We start from the raw sequence: 24,688 nt of genomic DNA, 5'->3' as shown, positions 1-24,688 counted from the left end.
GCCCCCGCCGCGGGGTGCCGGCCCGCGCCCCTCCCCCCGCCCCTCCCCCGCCCGGGTCCGAGGGCCCTCCCTCTGGGCCGCACCGCCCCCCTTCCCGCGCTGGCGGGGGCGGCGCGGTGACGCGACGGGGCGGGGGCGGGGGAGGGAGGGGTGAGCTGACGCTGCGGCGGCTCCCGCTGCTCCGGGGCTCCGGCCTTTGTGCGGGCCGCGGGCGGCGGGCGGCGGGCGGCGCGGTCGGGTGGGGGCGGCGGCCGCGGAAGGCGAGGCAGGTGCCCCGCGGGGACGCCCAGCTCACCCCATCCCCGCTCGGCCGGCCGTGCCCTGCGGCCGGGCGCGCCCGCCGCGCCGCATCCATGTTTGAGTAAGGACCGGGGCGCGGCGGGCGGGCGGGAGGGAGGACCGGGCCGGCCGGCCGGCCGGCGGCTCCGCGCGCTCGGCTTGCGGGTAGCGCGGTCGGAGCCGAGGCTGGGGGTTGGGGCTCGCGGGGTCGGCGAGGTGGGGGGTGGCGGGGGACCGGGTGGGGGCGGGGAGGGGGCCGGGGCCGCCCTGGGGGCAGGGCGCTGAAGGCGGGGAGGCTCCAGGGCTGGCTCGTCACTGACGGGGCGCGACGCGCCGGGGTGGCTGGGCTTTGGTGGGGGTCCCGGGCTCATCCCGCGGGGAGCGTGGCCTGCGGGGAGGGCCCCGGCCTAACTGGCCGCGGCCCGGGAGGAGAGGGGTGAGCGCAAGGCCGACCCCGGGCTTTGGGCCTGGGGTGGAGGCTGGGCGGACTCTAGCCCCCGCTGGCCCCCTCACAGGCCACCGAACCCCGGGCGGGCCCGTGAGCAGCCCCTCCCGGTCTGGGCCCCCTCCCACCGCCCTTGTCTGTCGCGGGGCTCCGTGAGCCTCGGACTGTCGATGGTGGGGGCCTGGTGCCTGAAATTCTCTGGGATTGCGGGCCCAGAATTGACCTCCTACTCCCTGGGCCCGGTATGTTTTCCAGTATGAATCGTAGGTGTCTTGGAAATGTGTGTACGCGTGCCTGTATCCCTACTGTGCATCCTCTTTGACTGTGTGTGTAATTTACGTCAAACTCCATCTGTGGCTCCATGTGTTACTGTAAGTTCCCTGAGGATGTTTGACAGTGATTCTAGTGTGTGTGTGTGTGGGGGGGGGGCTCTGCGTGTGTGCCTGTGACCTTCTGTGGTCGTATGTGTGTGAAGTATTATCACATCCCGTCGGACCTGTGCATATCTGGTTGTGACTTTGGAGTGTGTGTACATGTGTCTGGGTCTCCTAGTGTGCAGACAGCTGTGCTCCTCCCTGGTTGAGTGTGTGTGTCTGTGAAATTTTCTTCTCATTTCATCTGTGGCTCCAGGTGTCACTGCAAGTTGCCTGTGTGTCCAGTTGTGACTCTGTGGTGTGTGTGCGTACGTGTCTGGGACGGTGCTTACAGCTGTCACTTTCTGTCTGGGTGCCTGTAATTCATCTCTGAATGCATTAGCTCTTTGTACAAATGTAAGTTACCTGTGTGTGTCCAGATGTGACTTTGTGTGTCTGGGGCCTGGCATATGTGGCTGGATCCCCCTGGGGTTGGGGAGGTTGTGCCTGTAATTTACCTCTGATTACATCTTTGTGTGAAGGTTCCGGGGTGTATTCATATGTGACAGTTTTGCGTGTGCCTAGGCTTTGTGTGTCCAGCTGAGACACTCTGGGGCTTTATGTGTGTGAAGAGCAAGAGGAAGAAATGCCTTGTGGCTTTTAGTGGGCCTGGGACCCTCTTTCCTGAGACCTGGGGTGTACCCTTGACCCTCTGGAGCAGTGAGAACTGGCATTGTTCCCCTGTTGCAGTTGAGAAAGCACATCCCACACGTTATTTCAATACCTGGCCACTGTGCTATTAAGATGTGGCCGTGACCTCCTGGGTCCTTCATGGCTTTGTGAGTGTCTGGGTTCTCTGGCGGTGACATAGCTGGCACTTCCATCCCTTGCCACGTTAGAGCAGGCCTTCCCTTTGTCTTCCCCACCAGTTGGTGAACATCGGGAGAGTCGAGCTGAGCCTGTGACTTAAATTTACTGACGTTGTTCCTCTGCGGCTGTTCTACTTATATGGCGCTCTCTGTAGAATGTGATTTGCTTTCACCTCTTTGAGACTTTCTCGAGGCTGTATGTGTGCATGTAATTTATCCGGGACTTTCTATGGTTTCTGTGACCCTCTGCTGCTGCATGTATGCATCACGCACATGCATGTGTGTGTGACGTCTGGGACTTTGTGACTGTAGCGTGCTTGTCATGCTGCAGCTGCGTGTGTCAGTGCTGGCACACTGTGGTCCTGCGTGAGGGTAACATACCCTGATACCGCTGGCACGTGTGGGCTCCAGGTGTCACTGTAAGTTGCCTGTGTGTCCGGTTGTGACTCTGTGGTGTGTGTGCATACGTGTCTGGGATGGTGTGGGGTGGGGGAGACTTCTTGCACCGTGGGGAAGTACGGTTGCCCGTGATGCAGGCTGTGTGGGACCCACACCAGGTTTCCCTTTTATGCACACCTGCCTGTGCGTCTGTTCCTCTGTGACGAGAGCTCAGGGCTGTTTAGGCCCAGGAAGTCTGTATCTGCAGGGGCAAAACCTGGTTCTCTTCCGAGTCCCTGCCCCCTCCCCCCGCCAACGGTCCTTCAGCCACGACGGGCTCTTCCCTTCCCTCTGCTACAGCCTGTCTGGTTGGGCAGCCTCAGGGCTGTGCCTGCCCTCAAGCACTTCCTCTTCCTCCTACAAAGAGCCACATCTGGAGGTGAGAGACCTGCCCCGTCTGTGTGTTATTGGACCTGTTACTGGCCTAGTCCTAAGGACCAGCCCCCTAGACCTGGGGCTGTGGGAGGGTAGGACAAGGGGAGAGGGTCTGCATTTTACGGTAGAGAGGTGAGAAAATGAGACAGGGGAGGAATGTGGTCACCCCCTCCTTCAGAACCCTTGCATAGCTCACCAGTGCCCTCAGGGTGAAGCCCAAGCTCCTGACCAAGGTTCGGGGCCTGCAGGTGGGCCTGTACCCTCCTGTCCTCCTTCCCCAGCCCCGCTGGCCACCTCAGTCCTCCTCAGACCTGCCAGGCTCTGTCCTGTCCCTGAACTCCATGCTTCTGTCCCTAAAACAGCCTTCCCCTGCCACAGCTGCCCTTTGTCCTCAGGCTCAGCTCAAGTGTGCCCCGCACTCCACCCACCCGCCCACTTAGCCCTCATTTATTTCTGTGGTCCTCAAACCTGAACATGCACCAGTCTCCTAGGCCCCACCTGGAGGTGGGTCCCGGGTCCCCGAATCTGCATTTCTCACAATTTCCTGCTCTGCCGGTGCTGCGAGCTGTGCTGCTTTATAGCACAGACCAGCGTCTGAGATCAGCGTCTTCGTTTACACGTTTTCTTGTCCGTCATCTCTGTTCCCCAACCGAATGTCAGGTCCCTGCAGGCAGGGAAGGTATCCGTTTTGCTCACTTCTGTGTCCCCAGTGCCTGGCACAGGGCACGTGCTCAGTGCATGCTTAGTGAATGGTGGAGCTTGGGGGTCAGTTTGGGCCCTGAGCCCCAGGCTGAGGTGTTTATATGGTGCCTGTCGGGGTCAGCGTTTGCATCTTGGACACAGGTGTGCTGGGGCGATGGCCGGTCCTTGTCCTCCATTTTAGTCCTAGTCCCTACTGATCAGAGCGGAGTGCCTTCCACGCGCTGGGCTTCATGTGCGCTTGACCCTTGAACAACACAGAAGTTAGGGAGGGCTGATCTGCCGCGCAGTGGAAAATTGGTGTATAACTTTTGACTCCCCCAAAATGTAGCTACTTAGTTTCCTGTTGATCTGAAGCCTTACTGATAACATAAACCGTCGATTAACATGTTATTCTGTTTACTGTGTATATTATATACTGTATTATATTATTACGATATTGTATTATTACAATAAAGTAACCTAGAAAAAATGGTATTAAGAAAATCATAAAATGGGGCGCTTGGGTGGCTCAGTCTTAACCGACTCTTGGTCTCAGCTCAGGTCTTGATCTCGGGGTTGTGAGTTCAAGCCCCACCTTGGGCTCCAGGCTGGGCATGGAGCCTACTTAAAAAGAAAAAAAAAAAAACCATAAAGAAAATACATGTACAAGAGTGTACTGTATCTGTTGAATGAACTTCCCATAGAAGCGACCCCGTGCCGTTCAAGCCCATGCTGTTCAAGGGTCAACTGTATATTACCTCACTTTCTCCCCCAGACAACCCTGTGAGGCGGACGCTATTATTATTCCCATTGTATTCAGGAAGGAGCTGAAGTACAGGAAGGTGCAGACACTTGCCCAAAGTCACACAGGGAGCAAGTGGCGGGGGGTCGCTGAGGGGTTGGGCGAGTCTCACACTGGCTTGAATCTGGGTTCCCTGAGGGGCGGGAGAGGGTCAGTCATTCATTCAGTCCACAGGGAGCAGATGCTTTTGGAGCACCTACTGTGCCTAGTTCTAGGCAGTAGGGATGTAGCTGGAAACAAACCCCCTTCCCCTGTGGAGCATGGAGAGAGAGATTCCAGAAGTTCAAGTGGGGGAAGGGCTGAGGAGAAAGAGGAAGAGGGAGGAGGTTGGAGAGGCGGGGAGTGTGATTTCAATAGAGAGTTGAGACTTGGAGAAGCGTCCACTGAGCAGAGACCTGAGGAGGCTCAGGAGCCCTCTAGACATCTGGGAGGAAGGGCGTTTGGGCAGAGGGAACAGCCAAGGCAGGAGCTGGGGAAGAGTGAGCAAGGGGTTGATGACAAGGTCCAGCCCTGGGCTTTTAGCTGGAGTCAGGTACAGCGGGGTGTGGGGGGGTTCCCACCTGACTCAGGCGTTCACCGGCCCCCCTCTGGCTGCAGGTGGGGAGCAGAGCACGGGAAGGGGGTAGGGGTCAGGGAGGTCTGGGAGAAGCCAGCTCCAGTAGTCCAGGGGGAACGGCAGTCACTTGGGTCACCACCTATCTCATTTATTTATTTACTTACAATTTTCTTCCACAAATTCACAAGTGTGACATGAATGCCTACCCTGGGTCCTGGTCCAAGCAATCCTGGAGACAGACCAGTGACCGGGACAACAGGCTGGCCACCAGGGAGCTCACGGACCTGTGGGGGAAATGGAGCTGTCACCAGGCAGTGACAGCCCAGGAGTAGTCAGGGCTGGGATGGGGGAAGCAGAGGCAGAGTGGCGGTGGTTCGGGAAAGGATGGGAGCTGCCAGGGGTCTGTGGGAATGGGGACGCACAGCAGGGAGGCTCTGTCCAGGAGGGAGGGGTGGTGAGCAAGAATCCTGGAGGATGCACTTGAATTCACTAGGCGAAGAAGGCAAAGGGCAGTCTCCACTGGGAGAACGGCGTGTGCCGAGGCTTGGAGGCAAGAGAGGGAAGTCTGAGGAGCCCCGAGTGGTCCAGGGACTTGGGATGGAGTAGATAGAAGGCCCCCAAGGTAGAACCCTGCCCTGACTTAAAGCAACTGTGCAAGGGGCCCCTGGGTGGTTCAGCCGGTTAAGTGTCCGACTCTTGATTTCAGCTCAGGTCATGATCTCCTAGTTCGTGGGGTCGAGCCCTGTATTGGGCTCTGCACAGACAGTGTGGAGCCTGCTTGGGATTCTCTCTCTCCCTGCCCTGCCTCCCCCCCCCCCCCGCTCTCTGCCACTCCCCCGACCCCCGCCAAATTTTTTTTTTTAAAGAAGCAGCCGTGTTTCCTTGGACAAGTGGTTTGCTGCTTTATGCCTCAGCTTCTTCCTCTGTAAAGCAGGGATGGTGATAGCGTCACGTGCACAGGGTTGCCGGAGGAATAAGTAATGATACAGAGAGCTTGCCGGAGTCTTGGTACAGAGCCAAGTGTCCCTCTGCTGCTCCCGCTCCAGCCGGTGCACAGATCGTCCGGGTAGTCACCATTGTTTGTTGGGAGTTCACTGCGTGCTGGGTACAGTTTTGGGTGCCAGGGACACAGCGGCAACCAAGACCTCCTTAATCCACACAGTTGGAGGCAACAATAGGCAAACCGAATAAGCCAACAGGAAGAGTTGAGGTAGTGTGAGGTGGGCTTCGGGGGGGCTGGGCCCCCAGGGGAGGAGGAGCATTTGAGCCAAATAAGACAGAATCTGTTAGGCTGGGCTGTGGAATGATGTTTTGCGCAGAGGGAACGGAAGTGCAGGGGCCTTGATGTGGGAATGCTGTCGGTGATGCTTAGGGAAAAAAGGAGGCTGGGGTGGCTGGAGTGGAGGGTGTGACAGGCCACAGCAGGGCCTTGGGTGCCAAGGGGGGGGAGGGGCTCGGCCTTTACAAGGAGGTCCCTGACCTGACTCGGGTTCACCCTCTGCAGGGGGGTGGGGATGGGGACAGGGGGCCCAGGGAGGGGCTGCTGTGGTGTCTGGGAGGGGGAGGGTGGAGGCTGGGCTAGGGTGCTGGAGCAGGGGAAATGGGCATAATAGAAATAACGGAAGTAGATTTTGGAGGTAGAGCAGGTGGGACTTGCTGATAGATGAGAAATGAAGAGTGAACAGGAAAAATAAGACGCTTAGGCTTTTTAGCTGAAGCAACAGACTGGAAAGTGGCTACTCCATAAATGTTCCTACAAATGAATTGATAAGCTAATTTTAAAAATAGAGAGACCTCCCTATATGCCAGGCTCTACTAAAAGCACTTTATACGTGTTGATTGACTTGACTGTCCAAACAAGCAGACGAGACAAGTATTATCTCCCCTGGATCACGGATGAAGTCACCGAGGTGCAGAGTTAGGGAACTGCTCGGTCACCCTTGTGAGAAGGGGAGAGAAATTTGTGGGTGGGGATCAGCGGGCTCGTGTGTGGCCTCCTAAAATAAGCCTGTGCCCGCACCTAGCCTGTTTTTCCCCCTGATGCCCCTCTTTTCCTCCCCCAGCACCACCCCCCACTCCGGCCGGAGCACGCCGAGCAGCTCCCCGTCTCTCCGTAAGCGGCTGCAGCTCTTGCCCTCAAGCCGGCCCCCACCCGAGCCTGAACCAGGCACCATGGTGGAGAAGGGGTCAGACAGCTCCTCAGAGAAGGGTGGCGTGCCTGGGACCCCCAGCACCCAGAGCCTGGGCAGCAGGAACTTCATCCGCAATAGCAAGGTTGGTGCAAGCCCAGGTCGGGTGGGGAGAGAAGTGGAAGGGTGGGGGAGTTAGGGGCTCATTCTGACGCTGCTCCTTTCTCTTACAGAAGATGCAGAGCTGGTACAGTGTAAGTGCTGGGCAGGGGGCTTGCTGGAGGGGAGCGAGGGAGGGGGGCAGGTGCTGGGCCGGGAGCCCCAGGCTGTAGCAGTCAAGGAGTGGGTGCGGGGGTCAGCTGACCTAGGGTCACATTCTGTGCCGCTCCTTACTTCCTGTGTGACCTTGAGTGAGCTGTTTAACTTCTCCGGGCCTGTTTCCTGAGAAACTGTCCCAACCTTTCAAGGCTGGAGGGAACACTCCCTAAGAATCCGTGGTGCTGGTGGGTACTTGCTGCAGGGCCTGGCTTATGTGGAAATCCACAAATGACAGCTCTCGTCATGGTTAGTTTTGGGTTACGGGCAGTGGAGGCCAGACGTGAGCTAGACTTGAAACCGCAGAGAGCTTGTCTGGGGATGAGGAGAGTCAGGGGCTTCTGGGGGCTTTGTGGGGCAGAAGTAGGGGTGTGAACCCACATCCGGGTACTCACCTTCCAAACTCCCCCAGATGCTGAGCCCCACATACAAACAGCGGAACGAGGACTTCCGGAAACTGTTTAGCAAACTCCCTGAGGCTGAACGCCTCATTGTGGGTGAGTCCTGACGCCCAGACCCAGTGCTGGGCCGGGCCCTGGGTTCCCAGCTCTGCCCTCCCGCCTCTCCCCGCCCTCGCTGGCCAGCACAGCGTGTGTGACTCGGGTGTCTGCCGTCTCTCCCCTCGGCCGCCTCAGATTACTCCTGTGCCTTGCAGCGCGAGATCCTCCTCCAGGGCCGCCTCTACCTCTCTGAGAACTGGATCTGCTTCTACAGCAACATCTTCCGCTGGGAAACAACAGTGAGCCGACTCAGGGTCAAGGAGGGGCTCCGGGCGGTCTGGGCCCTGGCCTCTTCTGACTGGCCTTTCGTCTTCAGATTTCCATCCAGCTGAAGGAAGTGACGTGTCTGAAGAAGGAAAAGACGGCTAAGCTGATCCCCAATGCCATCCAGATCTGCACTGAGAGCGAGAAGGTGAGCCTGACCACCTGCTCGGGGGGCTGTGGTCACTGGTCTTAGCCAGCCCCTCCCGCCCCAAGCCCTGCTTATTCTGCACCCTGAACTCTCAGATCCCTTGCTTTCTCTTTACCCCCTTGCCTTTCCACCAGCCTGGCCTGGGCTCCTATCACCACCGACCTGGAACCCCCACACCAGCCCCTCGTCTCAGTCCCTATAGTCAGTCTGTCCTTTCACACAGCTGCTCGGAGATAATATTATTAGTAAAATTCTTCCCTCGTGAGTTCCCATATCTGTCAACTCACATGCCCCCTCTCCTTGGAAGCCTCCCCCGACACTCCATTCCGTCCTGATGATTGTTGCCTCATGGTCCCAAGATGGCTGCCTCCCACTAATGACTCAGAAAGGGAGAAGGGAACGGTGGGAAGACTTCACAGCCGACTCCCCTTTGTGTTTTGTTGGTCAAACATGGATTGGGTGACCACCCCTACTGGCCGAAGGAGACTGGGAAGGTGCCCTGGGCTTCACCCCGTCACAGCCCAACCACTTTGGGCCATACCTGTCTCTCGCCCTGGACTGTGAGTTCCGGGGCAGGGCCGGGGGCCGTGTCCTCAACACAGTGACTCCAGCATCGCCCACTGCCAGGCTGGGCATAGGATAAACATTCTGTGGAGTGAATGAAGGGGTGAATGAACGGATGCATCAGGATGGAGATCCAGGCCATGTCTGTCCCCCACCCCATCACACCCCTCTCTCTCCTGCAGCATTTCTTCACCTCCTTTGGGGCCCGGGACCGCTGCTTCCTCCTTATCTTCCGCCTCTGGCAGAATGCGCTGCTTGAAAAGGTGGGTCTGGACGGGACCTGGATGGGGGATTAGGGGAAATCATGGAGCCGGGAGGGCCAGAACTTGGGGAATGGGCACAGACCTGCCGTACCTGCAGCATCTATGGACTCCGCCAGGGGGCCACCACGGGCCCTAGTGCCAGGCCTGTCCCCATGTACGTGTATCCATGGCCTTTTATTCACTATTCACTGTCCACAAATCAAAACTGCTCTCAGCTGAGGGAGGTATCTTTGTACGTGTGGCTGCAAAACCTCACTTGAGCTAGCATGGTTATTTGTAGTCTGTATCAGCACTGATAGAAGTTTCTGCATCCATGAAATGGATGAAAGTATTCTCCATCCATGCTGTCAAAATATGGTAGCCACTGGCCACATGTGCCTATTGAACTCTTGAAAAGTGGATAGTGTAGCTGAATGTCTGCATTTTAAGTTTTAATTCATTTATACTTAAATGGCCGCATGTGCTTCTTGTGTAGCTCAGGCCTCCATTTATCTCAGTGTGACTGTTCATGTGTTTCAGGACAAAAAATATTAATGTGCATGACTGAGATACACCTTAGGTATAATTGGAATTCAATATAAAGTTATAATATCTATCCACTATAGAATATACCAGTGATTCTCAAACTGTAGGGCTTCAGGAACCTTTTATCCTCTTTTAAAATAATTGTGGACGCCAAAGAGGTTTTGTTTAGGTGGGCTATGTCTACCAATATTTACTGTATTAGAAATTGAAACTGGGGAATTCTCAAACACAAGAATACAGGAGCACATATTGCATTGGCCCCTGGAAAAAGGCAGCATCCCATGTCAGGTAGCCTCTGGAAAATTCCACCGTGTACCAGTACGAGAATAAAAGTGACAAAAGCGAGTAACATCTCATATTGCTAGTAACACTTAACATACTTACGAAAATAATTTTGGTGTCATGGATCTCCTGGAAGGGTTTGGGGACCCCCGGAAATCCTTGGACCACACTTTGAGAACCTTTGGTATATACCGCACTAAATACTAAGCATAATACAGTTATCGTTATTGGTACCGTATTGCTATATACAGTATAGGCACTGTATTAGCTTTTTTAAACCCCCAAACTGCTTGATTTTGAATTACATCTTGCCCCACAGGTTTTGAGTAAGGGCTTTTAGACTTACCCCATCCCTTTTTTTTTTTTAAAGTTTATTTTTGAGAGAGAGAGTGAGCACATAAGAGCGGTGTAGGGGCAGAGAGAGAGGGAGAGAGAGAGAATCCCAATCTGAGCTGTCAGCGCAGAGCCCGATGTGGGGCTCGAATCCACGAACCGTGAGATCATGACCTGAGCCAAAATCAGGAGTCGGACGCCTCACCGACCGAGCCTCCCAGGTGCCCCTGGACTTCCCGCCTTCTGATGGTCTGCTGGGCGCCAGCTTGAGCAGACTCTCCCACAGTGCCCACCGTGGTTGCATGAGTTTACGTAGGATACAGTCGACTGCAAGTAACTGAAAACTCAACCAAACATGCTTTAAGCAAACAGATACCGAGTTCATAAAGTAATAATAACAGCTAATACTTACGGTGCTACTGGATGCCAGGCGCTGATCTGAGCATTACATGAATTAATTCACCTTATCTTCACAACCACCCTACGAGGCAGCGTGGTTATTACCTGTCTCACCAGCGAAGTGATAGACTTGCCCATGGCCACCAGGGTTTTTGTGTGGCAGAGCTGGGGTTCTGACCTGTTGCGGTTAGGTTCTATCTCCAGCTGACGCTCATGTAACTAGAGGTCTGGAGGCAGGCAGTCCAGGGTGGATTTGAGGGCTCCCCCATGTCATCAGGGACCCAAGCTCTTGTTTGTTCCTCCATACTGTCACCCTCTGCATATTGATGTTTTGTCCACATGCTTTTTGCCTCGTGGTTGCAAGATGGCTGCTACAGCTATAGGCATCATGCCCTCACGTGAGTGTCCCAGATGTGAAGGAGAAACAGGTGGATAGAAAGGGGACTTTCCTTTATCAGGGAGGGAAAACCCCCTTTAAAGGGGGGCTCTGCACTTCTTTGGCTAGAACTGGGTGACATGACCACCCTCAGTTGCAAAGGAAAGATGGAAAACTTGATGTAAGCCAGTTATAATTTATCCCTAGGGGTGGGGAAGATTCTCACCCCAAACACATTGGGGTTCTGCCGGCAGAGAGGGAGGGTGGATAGGTGTCGGGTAGGCTGCTCCTGCTGGCCTGCGGCACCCCAGAAGGCCAAACCTGCTTCTCTGGCTGCGCTCCTGTCCTGTCCCCTTGGGGCGGCTCCAGCCACACCCGTCCTCAGGGGCCAGGGTGCTGGAGTAGGAGCCTGGGGAGGGACAGTGCAGTGTCAGGGTCTCCAGGGAGGGTGGGGGCAGAGGAGGCTTCAAAGCTCAGGGCCTGGAGCCAGCCTGCCAGCGCTGGGATTCCAGCCCCATCCCTGAGGAGCTGAGTGACCAGCAGGTCGCTGAATCCCTTCAGATAGGGACACTCCCTACTTCAGAGCTCCAGGGCTGAGCCCAGAATCCGTGCTCAGTCGGGTCAGCTCTTGTGGGGCAGACCCGTCCAATGGTTAGCTCCAGGGTGCCAGACCGGCCCCTCCCCGGGACCCATCTCAGCCCCGCCACTTGAGCACCTCTGCGCCTCAGCGTCGCTGCCTTAAACTGACGGCGTTAGCGCTTCACAGAATTGTTTTTGAAGATTCACTGAGTGCGCGGGAGGGGGTTGGAAGAGTGCCTGGCGCCTGGTAACAACTCAGTGGCTGGCCGCCCCTGCTGCTGCTGCTCTTAACTTTTTACTACCATTTCGTCGTCGGCCTTGCCGCTCTGGCCAGGAGCACTAAGGAAGATAGGGGCAGGATGGCCTGGCGGAGGGTGCGTTGGCTCTGGGGTCCGGCTGGGTTTGAATCCCTGGGTCGCCCCCAGTCAGTTGTGTGACCTCAGCGCGTGGTTTCCCCTCCCTGGGCCCCCATATTCTCCTCTGTAAGTCTGGGGATGCTAACCTGTAGACGCGGGAGTATCGTGAGGACCCAAGGAGAAAGTCCAGATGGCCCTGGCTCCTGGTGCCGGACCTTTCGGAGCCAGATTGGGTGAGGGCTGCCCCCTTGTGGACGCCGGGGGAGCGCCGCGTCGGAGGGCTGGTGGGGACTGGGGTAACAAGGGTTCTGGGCCCAGGGAAACTCAGGCCAACCCCATGTCCTGCCTGCCCAGACGCTGAGTCCCCGCGAGCTCTGGCACCTGGTGCATCAGTGCTACGGCTCAGAGCTGGGCCTCACCAGCGAGGATGAGGACTACGTCTGCCCCTTGCAGCTGAACGGTCTGGGGTGAGTCAGAGGCTGGTGGCTGGCTCCTGGGGTGGGGGGAGACAGAAGGGGCTGTGTGCAGAGCTCCTGGGAGTCCTGGCTGGACTGAGGTGGGTGTACGGTCCGGGCCACCAGGAGGGTGTGGGGGGTCTCAGAGATACAGCCATCTCACACCCTCCTTTACCCCACAGGAACCCCAAGGAAGTGGGAGATGTGATCGCCCTGAGTGACATCACCCCCTCTGGGGCAGCTGACAATAGCCAGGAGCCGAGCCCTGTGGGTTCGCGCCGTGGCCGCATCACCCCCAACCTTTCCCGGGCCAGCAGCGATGCAGACCACGGGGTGAGCGGAGGATGGGGGACAGAGAGGATGCTGATGGCGAGAGACGGGAAGGCGGGTGGTGGTGTCAGGGAGAGGGACGGACTGAGGGGGGCGGTGGGGAGGGGATGGATGGAGGGATGGGATGGACCTGAAAAGATGGCAAAGAAAATGGGGAATGAGAGCGATCAGCTCAAGGGCAGACAGACAGGGAAAAGCTAAGAGACAGAAGCAAGGGATGGATGGACGGATGGACAGACAGATGGATATACAGACGGACAGATGAAGTAGGAGACAAGGCATGGACAGGATGGACCAGTGGGCAGGAGGGGCATCAGGAGGCTTATGGCCCAGGCACCCAAGATGGGCCTGGTCGGGACTGAGGGGGGCCCTTATCCGGGCAGCCCCAGGGCCCCTTGTGACATGCTCAGCTGGAAGCTTTACGTGCCCACGTGACCCTCCAGCGTTGGTTTCCCTACAGCGCTGAGTCCTTATGGCCAATGTGGGTACAGGGGGGCCCTCGGGCTGGAATGGCGGTGGGACAAAGCTGGATTAAGCCCTTTCTCTGCAGGCAGAGGAGGACAAGGAGGAGCAGACAGACAGCCAGCCCGACGCCTCCTCCAGCCAGACAGTGACGCCGGTGGCTGAACCCCCGAGCACAGAGCCTACCCCGCCTGATGGGCCCACCTCCCTGGGCCCCTTGGACCTGCTGCCCAGTGAGGAACTGTTGACAGACACGAGTAACTCCTCCTCGTCCACAGGGGAGGAAGGTGAGACAGGTGGCCCGAGTCCTTCTCTTCGGTTATGTGTGATAAACCTTACACAGGCTGGCGTTAGCGAGGGATTTGCTGGCTCATGGGACTGAAATCCAGGGGGTGGGCAGGCAGGTAAGGCATACAGATGGCGGTGTTGGAAATCTGTGTGTCTTTAGCGGTGCTTTGAAGGCAGCAGAGCGGAGCAGATAAGAACACAGACTCTGAAGCCAGATTGCCGAGGTCCAGTTTCTGGCTACACGGCTTCCTAGCTGTGTAACTTGGGCGAATTGTTTAATCTCTTTCAAGACTTATTTTACTTACCTGAAAAGTGGGGTTGGCAATAATCATACCTACTTCATAGGGTTGGTGTTAAGGACGCTAAAATGAGTTAACATCCGTAAAGAGCTCAGGCCCGTTAGTGTTGGCTGCTGTCGTTGTTATTATGACTATTTCCATTTTCTCTGTGCCAGCTTCGTTCACAGGTAGCCTCTGTGTTTGTGGGGGCACAGAGAGCCCCAGCCCCGCCCCAGACAAGCCTAGTTGAGAAAAAGCACGCTTTTCCCAGGGGCTGCACCAGAAGCTCTAGGGTTGGCTCTGTTTGGTCCAACTTGGGCAACAAGCCCAGCCCGGAGCCAGTCACTGTGGCTGAGAGCCCAGGCCCACCCCTGAACCAATCCTGGTGGCTCTGACTGGCTGACCCTGGGGCACACGCCCACCCTAAAGCCAGCCTGTGGCTGAAAGGGGCCGAGCAGTGGGCGCTCCACTTGCGTTCAGCCCTGGAGGGTGGGTCTGTCCGTCCACCGTACAAGGCCTGGGAGGCAGGGGAAGGGGGCAGCCACCCAGAGCCGCTCCGAGGTGGGAGGAATGCGTCATCCACTGCCCTTCTCCGTCACCCAGCTGACCTGGCCGCCCTGCTTCCTGACCTCTCTGGCCGTCTGCTCATCAACTCAGTCTTCCACGTGGGTGCCGAGCGGCTCCAGCAGATGCTCTTCTCGGACTCGCCCTTCCTGCAGGGCTTCCTGCAGCAGTGCAAGTTCACAGGTCAGGGGGCTGAGGCTGCACAGGCACGGGGCGGGGGTGGGGAGGAGGAAGCAGGAGACAGCGGGTGGCTGCTGTGCAGATGTGGCGCCCTTGCGGGCTTAGAAGCAGCATCTGTGAGACCGGACTGGCTCTGCCTCTTAACTAGCTGAGTGGCCTTGAGCCGGGTTTCGAGCCTCTCTGCCTCAGTTTCTTCTTGTGTACGTTGGGGGTGTGATAATAGTACCTGTTGTATCCAGGTCTCCTAAGAACTACGTGAGTTAATGCTAGAAAAGCGCCTTAGAACGGTAGTATATAGTAAGCGCTTAATAAATACAAGTTCATGATCACACCTTTAGTGCCCAGTCTGTCAGGTTTGTGCAGAGGCCAGGCCAGGCCAGATGAACTCGAGAGTCTCGTGAGAACAACAGTAAATAGGTACACAAAATAAGTCACAGATGTGCCGATTCTGTGAGTGTCAGAGGGGTAGCTGTGATCTGAGGGGTATCCAGAAAAGCAGCTGGAAGGATGTGAAATTGAGACCAAGGCCTGAAGGCGGAACTCTTCTGGGGAAGGGGGAGCAGATGGAGGAGAAACCCAGGAGGCCAGCAAGGCATCTGCAGAGGTCCTGAGACCAGAGGCAGGCGCTGGGAGAGTCCCTTGAGGCCGGGCCTCTGTGGCCAGGTGTGGCAAGGTGGAGCCCCAGCGCCAGGTGACGTGGAAGGGTTGACTGGGACCAGTTGAAAGATTCAGGCCGGGGAGGGGCTCGTCAGAAGGTAGTTTCTCTCTGTTTCTTTTCCCTCTGTCCATGGAAATGAACCATGTAAATCCCCTGCAGAATGAGTAAGACTGTGCCTTGAGTTGGGGCCCCACAGTCTTCAAAACTATGCTTATGTCCCGGAGAGACTGACACATCAGACTGACGAACTCCGATTCTGTCCAGAGGCCCTGGAGAGCCAGGGAGTATTCTAGGCAGGTTAGGGGCAGGGCACAAGCTTGGCTTTAAGAAGCTACCCCCTGGACCTCAGAGGTGGAGACTGAGGCCAGAAATTCCCGGGGGCTGCAGTGGGACCCTGGGTGGGCAGGGGTGGGCCGAAGCAGGAGCAATGCTCACGAGGTCAAGTGGATACCCAGGGGAGGGAGTGTCCAGGGCAGGCCCAGGCCTCCGGGGGGATCCTGGGGGATGGTGGGGCTGCCCCTGCGATGGCACCCCGAGAGGAGGGGAGGTTGAGGGGGATGCGGAAGCCAGCGTGGGACCTGGTGGGTGTGAGATATCTGGGGAACTTCCAAGAGAAGGTGTTCAGGAGGTCACAGGACCCTAGGTCTGAGGCTCAGGGGAGAAGCCTGGACTGGTACAGAGAGGGAAGCTGAGGCTGCAAGAGTGGACAAGAAGGCCCCAGGATGGGTGAGAAGTGTAGGGAGAAGTCCCAGCTCTGAATTACTGACATCTGAAGTTTTAGGTGTCTAGAAGGAAGGTGGGGCAGACACCAAGGTGGGGGGCCTAGAGGTGGGGTGGGTTTGGGGGCAAGTCCCGAGAGAACCGGAACTACCCGAAAAGGCTTTCTCCTATGGCCTGTGGGCAGAAACTGGAGAATGGTCTCCTCATCCTGTTCCTGCCTCCCCCAGATGTGACCTTGAGTCCCTGGAGCGGGGACAGCAAGTGCCACCAGCGCCGAGTGCTGACCTACACCATTCCCATCAGCAACCCGCTGGGCCCCAAGAGCGCCTCTGTGGTGGAGACACAGGTGGGCCAGGCAGAGCGGCGGGCTGGGTGGCGTGGCCGGGTGGCGTGCCCCTGACCGCTTCCTCCTTCCTCGTCCCCGCAGACGCTGTTCCGGCGCGGCCCGCAGGCAGGCGCATGTGTGGTGGACTCCGAGGTGCTGACGCAGGGCATCCCTTACCAGGACTACTTCTACACTGCCCACCGCTACTGCATCCTGGGCCTTGCCCGGAACAAGGCCCGACTCCGGTAAGCGGCGGCCTGGCCCCTCACTGGCCACCCTGCTGCTCCCGGGGTCCCCGCCCTTCTGTCCCCACCCCGAGCCCGCAGCACGACGTGGGTTACCACCGCAGAGGAGCAGACGTTCTGGGTCCCTGAGTTCTCTGAACCCTGAACAGTGGAGGGTAGACGAGGGCAGCCCCGGGGACCTCTCCCCCATCCGTGGAAGGGGTTTGAGCCGGAGGCGAGTGACTGAGTGCACGGTGATCGGTTTAGTTGTTTGTTGGCTGTGGGTTATGTGCTCTGTGCCTGGCACTGTTCCAGGCGGTCGGGGTGCAGCAAACCAGACAATCCCTTCTCTCGGGGAGACGTGTCAGGAGCACCTGGGGGTGTCCAGCCTGAGCCAATAGAAGGATGAAGCTGCCATTGACTGCGATGGGGAAGGTGGGGAGGAATAGGTTTCGGGGGAAGATCAGGAGTGGGATGTGCTGAGCTGTCTCAGACTCCGTGTGGAGCTGGGGCACAGCGGCAGGATGGAAGAGTCGGGAAGGAGGTGCAGGGTCAGCTGCCGGCGTGGGTGGGCGCTGCTAAGGTCAGGAGACTTGTCAAGGTGTGTGTCTATGGGTGACGACGGGCCCTCTCTGAATTGGCGGAAGGAGAGCTCCCCCTGGGGAGTGGGGCTGCGAGGTTGGAGTCAGACCCCAACCCCCTCGCCCTGTTCCCCAACCCCAGAGTGTCCTCTGAGATCCGCTACCGGAAACAGCCCTGGAGCCTTGTGAAGTCACTCATCGAGAAGAACTCGTGGAGTGGCATCGAAGATTACTTCCACCACCTGGGTAGGGGCCGGAGGTTGGCCAGGGCAGGGACGGGCTCGGAGCCTGGCGAGGGGCAGCCGTGCAGAGGCCTCTCCTGTGTCCACAGAGCGAGAGCTTGCCAAAGCCGAGAAGCTGTCCCTGGAAGAAGGTGGGAAGGATGCCCGGGGATTGCTGTCAGGCCTGCGGAGGCGGAAGCGGCCCCTGAGCTGGAGGGGTCACGGCGATGGGCCCCAGCACCCGGACCCTGACCCCTGTGCCCGGGCTGGCATGCACACCTCGGGTGTGTCCCCTCAGGCCTGGGCAGGGCAGGCGGAGGAGCGGGGCTCGGGGGGGTCATGCCGGGATGGGTCTGTCTGACTCCGTGGTGCTCTCCTCAGGCTCCCTCAGCTCGCGCTTCTCGGAACCGTCCGTGGACCAGGGCCCCGGGGCAGGCATCCCCAGCGCCCTTGTTCTCATCAGCGTCGTGTGAGTAAGGGGCCCGGGTTTTGGGGTCACCCAGGCCTGGATCTGTATTCTGGCTGTGTGACGTCGGGCAGGTGCCTGGCCTCTCTGGACCTCTCCTGAAGCGGGAGCATGGGCACACCTCCTAGCCGGGCAAAGATGAAAGGAGAGGATGTTTGGAAGGTGCCCAGAGCTCCTTACACAGTGTGCTGCTCAGTGGGTCGTGGAGAAGTGTGTCCTGCTGGAAGAGGGAAGCCCTGGGGGCTCTGGGAGGTCGGAAGGGCCTGCCCTCACCCAGGGGGCAGGGAGGGCATTCTGGGGGAGCAGGCACCCAAAGGAGGTGGAATGAGGTGCCCCAGGAGAGATACGGAAAAGGAGCACTGTCACTGACACATCTCATTCCTACTTTCTGTACCCAACCCTATCCTGGGTGACACTGGGGACACAGTAGTGACAAACGGACCTAACACCAGGCCGGAGTGCTGGGGGACAGGGCCAGGACAGGAAAGCTGTGGGAGGCAGGGGAAGGCTTCCTGGGACAGTAGAGGATTCCTGAGCTGAGACCCCAGAGAGCCGAGGTGGGGACGCTAATGTGCACAAAGGCCTGGGGGGCGGTAGGGGACGTGGGGGGCAGGGCACTCCGAGGACCTGGAAGTGAGGTCCGAGCTCCCAGCAGACCCTGGGGAGTGACAGTCAGCTTGGTCACACACTCTGGGCCTCAGTTTCCCAGCACGGGCAGTCCAGAGCGGGGCAGCGCAGCATGCTTCCGGAGGGGCGGGGGCGGCTCTCAGGGCTGGGCGGCTCTCACCTCTTTGTCTCCCCCTTGCTGCCGCCTCAGGATCTGTGTGAGGTAGGGCCCCGCATCCCGCATCCGTGGCACCCCTCGCCTCAGTCCCAGCCGCAGCCCCTTCTCCCCACTCAGTGCCCCCAGCTCTCCCAGTGAGGCAGCCTGCTGTGCAAGTTAGGGGGTGTGGGTGTCAGGCCCGGATTTGAACCCTGACTTTGCTGCTTGTGGACTGTGTGACCCTAGGCGTGTCTCTCACCCTCTCTGAACCTTCACTTTCTCCTCTGAGAAGGGGGTAATTGTGGTGCTCCTTCGAGGTGGGGTTGTGTGGGTGCTGACTTATGGGAGTGTCTGCGTGCTGGTTCTGACCTCTGACCTCTGACCCCTGCCCTCAGCCTCATCGTCCTCATCGCCCTCAATGTCCTCCTCTTTTACCGCCTCTGGTCTCTGGAAAGGACGGCCCATACCTTCGAGTCCTGGCACAGTCTGGCCCTGGCCAAGGGGTGAGTGGGTGGCCTGAGGGGGTTGGGAACTTGGGTAGGTTGGGAAAGGCGACCTCCCCACTCAAGCCCTGCATCCCCTACAGCAAATTCCCCCAGACGGCCACAGAGTGGGCGGAGATCCTAGCCCTGCAGAAGCAGTTCCACAGCGTCGAGGTGCACAAGTGGAGGCAGATCCTGAGGGCTTCCGTGGAGCTCCTAGACGAGGTGCGGCTTTGGGGCCGAAGGGCCCTGTGGTCAGATCCCACCATGTGGCAGACACATCTGGGCCTCAGTTTTTTCCTCCGTGAAATGAGGAAGCCATTCATAGTCCCCAGCTCCCGGGGTTGCTGGACAAATCGGAGAAAGAATTGGCCCTCGTCCTAGGAAAAATATCCACGGGTGTCTGACCTCAGGCATGGCTGGATCCAGCCACCCTCATTCCATCTCTTGACTCTGTTCACCCCCAGGGCTGGCTTTGTTTTGGGCATCCTCCTCTCCCACCCTTGACCAGGGTGGTACCTGCAGCTCTAGGCTGACATGTAAAGGAAAGCGTTCATTCTCACTGGCTGCTAGGGTCACAGGCCCGTCCCTGAGCCAGTCACAGAGGCTGGGGGTAGGCGAGGCTTGGTCCTTGAACCCCACGGCCGCTGTGGGGTGATTAGGGTCACGTGAAGGTGGGAAAGAGTTTCTCCAGAGGATGCTGGGGTCAGATCTCCAGACGGGGTTGCTCCAGACACTGTCTGTAGTACGGTGGCAGCATCTATTCAGATGTTGAGGTTCGAATTCTGGTGTGTGACCTTGTGCGAGTGACTTCACCGTTGCCAGCCTTGGCTTCCTCCTCTGTGAGCGGGACAATGATTGCTGTTCCCTCAAAGACTGTTGTGAAAATCAAGTGAGTTCACGTACGAACAACGTCAAGCTCAGAGTGAACGTTGTACACGTGTTTGCTGTCATTAGTGTGAACCCAGTGCCTGCACACAGTAGGTGCCCAATTCATGTGGTGGTGGGTCAGCATAAATGTCAGGTCCTGGATTAGTGCCTTAGGTGGGAGGGGGGTGTGTGGGAAGCTGAGAGCTGGCTGCCATTGGCTGGACGCCCAAGGGTATCAGAGCCCAAGTTGGTGGGTAATGGTGAAATCACGTGTGGTCACCGTAGACCGTGATATGGAGTCGCGTCTAGGGGCCTCGTTGCACCCTGAAGTCATACTTGCGGGGAGACGCTCGTGCTAAGAAGGGCCGTGCAGAACAGGGTGGAAAGGCATTGAGGCTGGGGTCACGTCACTCACAGAGAGGGATGGCAGGGCCTCCCCATCCTGAGTTAAAGTCCCATTATTTTCCTCCCTTAATTACCGAGGGCACAGGGTCAACTTCATAGACTTGTTAGCAGCAGCCACAGATTGATTTGGACTGTTCCATGTGCTGCTGTGACCCACTGATTTGCTCTTCGTGGTCAGCCTATGAGAGGGATGCTCTTGTTATTCCCCTTCTATTAGATGGGGGTGCTAAGGTCTGAGAAGTTCAGACTTGCTCAAGGTCACACAGCGGGGAACAAGAGTAGCTGATGTGCATCAGGCACTTCCTGTGTGCCAAGTGCCAGGTGTTTGCCCGTCGGATCCCTGAAATAATCCTGTGAAGCAGGTTTGTGACTGACCTGTCTTTCAGCTGAGGGACCCTGGGACCGTTAAGGGGCTTGCCCGAGGCTACCCAGTACGTAGCAGAGCTGCAACTTGAACCTGGGCCACCTGGGCCCCTTCCATCTCCAGCACCTTGGAAGTTAAACTGGGTGCAGTGTGGCTCCGCTATTGTCACAGGGTGACCTTGGCAGGGGATGTGGCCTCTCTGGACCCTGCCCAGTCCCTCAACTGCATGAAGGGGAGGAACGTCACCCCTGCCGGTACTCACCCCCTACCCTGCCCACTTCCTCCTCCCAGATGAAGTTCTCTCTGGAGAAGCTGCATCAAGGCATCACGGTCTCAGACCCGCCCTTCGACTCCCAGCCACGGCCCGACGACAGCTTCTCCTGAGGACACCCAGCCGTGTGGCCGACCCCCCTAACGGACAGATGGACACAGAGCCTCGGCGGCCACTGCTGGCACGGTGTGAGCGCCGGGAGCCTCCCGCCCGCCCCTCCCAGTGGCCCAGCCAGGGGCCACACAGACATGGGGACCACAGAACCGAGATGCACTTTAGATCAGCGTGTGCGAGTCCAGCTGCCATCGCCTGCCTAGCCAGGGAGCTGGCCTGGCCTTCGGCAGGCCCCCCGCTAACTTATTTTGCCCAGCTGGGGTTGTGGGGGGTGCCTCTGGGGTGCACGATGCCCTCAGCTCTGGGTTTAATGTATTATATTTATTTGGGGCTGACAGAGCCCCAATAAAGGGTTGGAAATGGCTGTGGCTGTGCCTGTGAGGTCCCTGGGAGCGGGTGGGAGCCTCCCATTGCACTAGAAGGGTGGGGGGGGCGGGGGTTGGTCCATTTTCTGGGGCCTAAGTCACCGACACGATCTGGGATTCTCTAGCATCTTCCACAAGCCTTGTGTCATCAGAGTCCAGTGCCAGGCTGTGAGGACAGAGTCAGGCGCCTGGAGGCCCGAGTTCAAGTTCTACCCCTGATTTTTAGCAGTCATGTAACATGGAGCGGGGTCAAGCCCTCTGAGCTTTGGTCTCCCCTTTTGTACAATGGGCATAAGAGTGGCACCTGTCTCCCAGCGTTCTTGGAAGTGACAAGTTCTCCAACTTGAGCTGCACCTTTTCCAGACTCCTGGAGGCTTATTGAAAGAGTGCCAGAGCCCACGCGCAGAGTTTCTGAGCCCGCAGATCTGGGGTGAGCTGAGGGTCTGCACCGCCAGCGAGTTCCCAGGGATGCTGATGGTGCTTGTTCAGGGACCTTGCTTTGCGAGCCACGACTACTACAACAGTCGAGGAGTTCATAAACGTGGCCGCTTACAACAGGGCCTGGCTCAGGAAGTTTCCAATAATGTTACTCATCGTGGAAGAATTGGGGGGAGAAAAAAGTAAGTCCTGTAGGAAGCACCAAGTGTGCACCAGGCTCCATGCCAGGGTCTGGTGTTCCTTTAAGTCTCCCGGCGACTCCATATGAGACACAGACGGATAGTTACATGACTGAGGCCACTCTGCAGAAGACGAGGGCTGCAGGCCCAGTCCATGGTGTCTCCACATTTAGATGCAAGGTCCTACCCCTGCGGGACCCCACAACAGCCTGTCCAGGTTGAGGCCATCCGGACCTCTAACCTACCAATGAAGAAATGGGCTTAGAGGCAAAGTCTCTGGTCCAGGTAGAACCCAGGTCTGTCTCACACAGCCCTGTTCTGGCTCCATAGTGAGGGGTAAGGAGAGACCTTTGACATGTCACACACAGCCTGTAAGAAAGTTCTTGATTAAGGGCTTGAGGGAGAGGACTGGAGGAAGGGTTGGATGGAGGCAGGAGGGGCCATAAGTGGCAAAGGGCAGAGCCAGGCTCTCCTCTAACTATGTGATCGTGGCAGGTTACCCACCCACTGTGGGCCTCAGTTTACCATACCTGTTAATTAGGAATAATGGTAATACCCATCATGTGGGGAGAATTTCAGTTCCTATTAGTAAAGTGCTTAGAATAGCACCAAGCCCATAGTAGGTGCTCAGTGAACACCGGCTTATAGGGCTGTGAGTAGATGCCCCTGCCCAGTGCCCAAGGCCTGTCCTCACTGCCTCTCTGCCTGTCACGGGCTGCCAGAGGGAGGGCTTGGAACGGCAAGAGAGTTATTTTCTGCAGAGGAATCTCACAGCCCAGGAGGTGTTGGCACAGAGGCCCAGACCACAAAGGTGTCCAGTGTCCCTGGCTTCCTGTTCCTCTGCCCTGAGCCTGCCCCACATCCTTGTTCCTCTTCCTCTGCAGGACTGGGTCAGGGGGATTCTGGAACTTCACCCCACCCAAAACCAGAGGCCGGGACCTGAGCAGCCAGCCAAAGTCTCACTCCCACCCTGGTCCTGACAGCCTAGAGCTCCCACCCCCAACCTCTCCATTTGGCAGAACCTACTAAAAGGACAAGCCACCCACTATTGCTGGGGCAGGATTCCAGATCCTTCCACTTGAGGCTAGCTACATGACCCTTCCACTTGAGGCAAGGGTGTGAGCCACTCTCAGCCTCCCTTTCTTCTGTAAAATGGGGATAATAGTAGAACTTACTGCCAATGTTGGGGAGGTAGAAATGGATCCAGCATACGCGAAGGGCTAGAGCTTTGGCATGTATTTATTCATTTGATGAATATTTATTGAGCACCTATAATGTGCCAGGCACAGTTCTGGTGCTGGAAATACAGTGGTGCCCAGGACAGTGTCCTCACCTGGGGGGATCTTGTATCCCAGGGTTGAAGGAACAGGGGGTGAAAGGAAGATCTAAATAAAGGAAGACAAAAATGTCAGGTAGTGCCAACTGCGGTCAAGTAAGGGACAGGGGAGGCAGTTTCCTGGGAATGGACAGAAGACCTGAGGAAGGTGACATTGGAGCCAGGAGCTGCTGGAGAAGAGGGAGTGAGCCTTTTGGTTGCCAGGGGGAAGAGCAGAGGCAGAGCAGGCAGAGAGGGAAGAGCAAAGAGGGCAAAGGCCCTGAGGCAGGAATAAGTTTGCTGTGTTGGGAACAGCAGCAGGGGCCTTGGGGGGGGGGGACTGAGCCGCGGGAGGCGCAGGTGGGTGAATGACATCAGAGACCAAGTTACCCCCTGAAACAGGTACCCCCAAACCCCCAGAGAAGCCTCTGTGGTGTAGATCCGGCATGGCCCTCCCTCCCTCCCTCCTGCTTGGGTGGAGTCTGAAGTATTCTCGTGGCCCTAGCATGACACCCCCCCCACCTCACGCCCACTTGGGTTCCTGCACAGTGACCCCCTCAGGTCCAGATGCCAAGGATCTGAGAGGGAGGTCACTTGGAGGTCCCAGCCAAGTCCCCCTCCATCCCAGGAGGATGACCTCCATAAATTGAAGTCGGAAGCCTTGCCCCTCAAACGCCCTCTAAGCCCTCCTGGGACTCTGTGGGTGACCTTTTCCAGACTCCGAAGCTGGGGGTCCCCAGCGTCGGGAAGGGTAGGGGACACCCAGGCCATCCGCCCATGCCCAGAAGCCGCGGTCCCTGCGCCACCGGGAGAGGCCGGTGCGGCGGGCGCCTCCCGGGCCGCTGCGGCAAAGGCTGGGCGGCCGCGCCCTCCCCCCGCGGTGATTCATCCCGCCCCCTCCCGCTCCCTCCTCCCTCCCCAGGCCGCCGCCGCCGCCGCCGCCGCCGCTGCAGTGCGCAGGAGACCGCGGCCCGCGCCTCAGCGCGCCCGAGCCGGAGCCGGGCCGGGGTCGGGGCACCTGGCGAATGCGCCCGGCCGCGCGCGCCAGCGCAGGAGCCCGAGGAGCGGCCGCCGCCCGCGCGGCGGGGATGCCCGGACGCCGGGCCCCGGGGCTGGGCCCCCGGCGGTAACCGGAGCGGGGGGGCCGCGCCCCCCCTCCGCCCCCCCCCCTTGTCGGTCCCAGAGCCGCAGCTGCTGCGCCCGCGCGCTCCCGGGGACATTCTAACCGCCGCCCGGGCCCGCTGCCTCTTGCCCCGCTATTAATACCGGCGGCCCGGGAGGGGGGCGCAGCGCGCGCAGCGCAGCCATGGGGACACTGCTGGCCTTGGTGGTCGGCGCGGCGCTGGGTGAGTGCGCGGTGGCTTGGGCGGGGCGGGGGCGGCGGCGGAGGGCACAGCCCGGGCAGCGGCCCGGCGGCGGTGTTCGCGCGCGGGACCCGGGACGGCGGGGCGAGGGCCGCCCCCGGCCCATTCCCCGGCGCGGCTAAGTCCGCTTCCGAAGTTGTGAGCGCGGAGCGCCGGGCGCGGGGCGGGGGAGGGC

At 58.5% G+C, this 24,688-nt stretch overlaps 1 protein-coding gene across 2 annotated transcripts; it reads left to right on the top strand.

Moving 5' to 3' along the window:
* The first annotated feature begins 264 nt into the window (after positions 1–264).
* On the top strand, positions 265–21,216 carry GRAMD1A (GRAM domain containing 1A). Of its 2 annotated transcripts, XM_047078273.1 has the most exons (19): positions 265–361; positions 6,862–7,072; positions 7,161–7,181; positions 7,655–7,739; positions 7,878–7,981; positions 8,059–8,154; positions 8,901–8,981; positions 12,186–12,298; positions 12,469–12,619; positions 13,167–13,365; positions 14,248–14,391; positions 15,994–16,112; positions 16,194–16,336; positions 17,039–17,142; positions 17,228–17,401; positions 17,499–17,586; positions 18,742–18,849; positions 18,933–19,053; positions 20,759–21,216. In XM_047078273.1, exons 1-19 carry the CDS (start codon positions 354–356, stop codon positions 20,849–20,851), a joined length of 2,163 nt encoding a protein of 720 aa, XP_046934229.1. In that variant the 5' UTR covers positions 265–353; the 3' UTR covers positions 20,852–21,216. The 2 variants fall into 2 exon arrangements, with proteins under 2 accessions (XP_046934229.1, XP_046934228.1); XM_047078272.1 differs by lacking the exon at positions 265–361 and having other exon boundaries at positions 6,387–7,072.
* Positions 21,217–24,688: the final 3,472 nt, after the last annotated feature.

The sequence above is a fragment of the Lynx rufus genome, unplaced genomic scaffold (assembly GCF_022079265.1).
Source record: "Lynx rufus isolate CCGP_SWC_20201006 ecotype Redwood Valley unplaced genomic scaffold, mLynRuf1.p SCAF_16, whole genome shotgun sequence".
In the NCBI taxonomy this organism is placed as follows: domain Eukaryota; kingdom Metazoa; phylum Chordata; class Mammalia; order Carnivora; family Felidae; genus Lynx; species Lynx rufus.
This window is presented reverse-complemented; position numbering and strand designations above follow the sequence as displayed.

What these genes read in the sequence shown, in the direction of transcription:
- GRAMD1A (XM_047078272.1), top strand. Translation starts at nt 6,839, where the DNA reads ATGCCCCTCTTTTCCTCCCCCAGCACCACCCCCCACTCCGGCCGGAGC. An exon ending in GCAGCAGTGCAAGTTCACAG is followed by an intron (nt 14,392 to 15,993) that starts GTCAGGGGGCTG and finishes TGCCTCCCCCAG; the next exon opens with ATGTGACCTTGAGTCCCTGG. An exon ending in CCTCTGTGGTGGAGACACAG is followed by an intron (nt 16,113 to 16,193) that starts GTGGGCCAGGCA and finishes TCGTCCCCGCAG; the next exon opens with ACGCTGTTCCGGCGCGGCCC.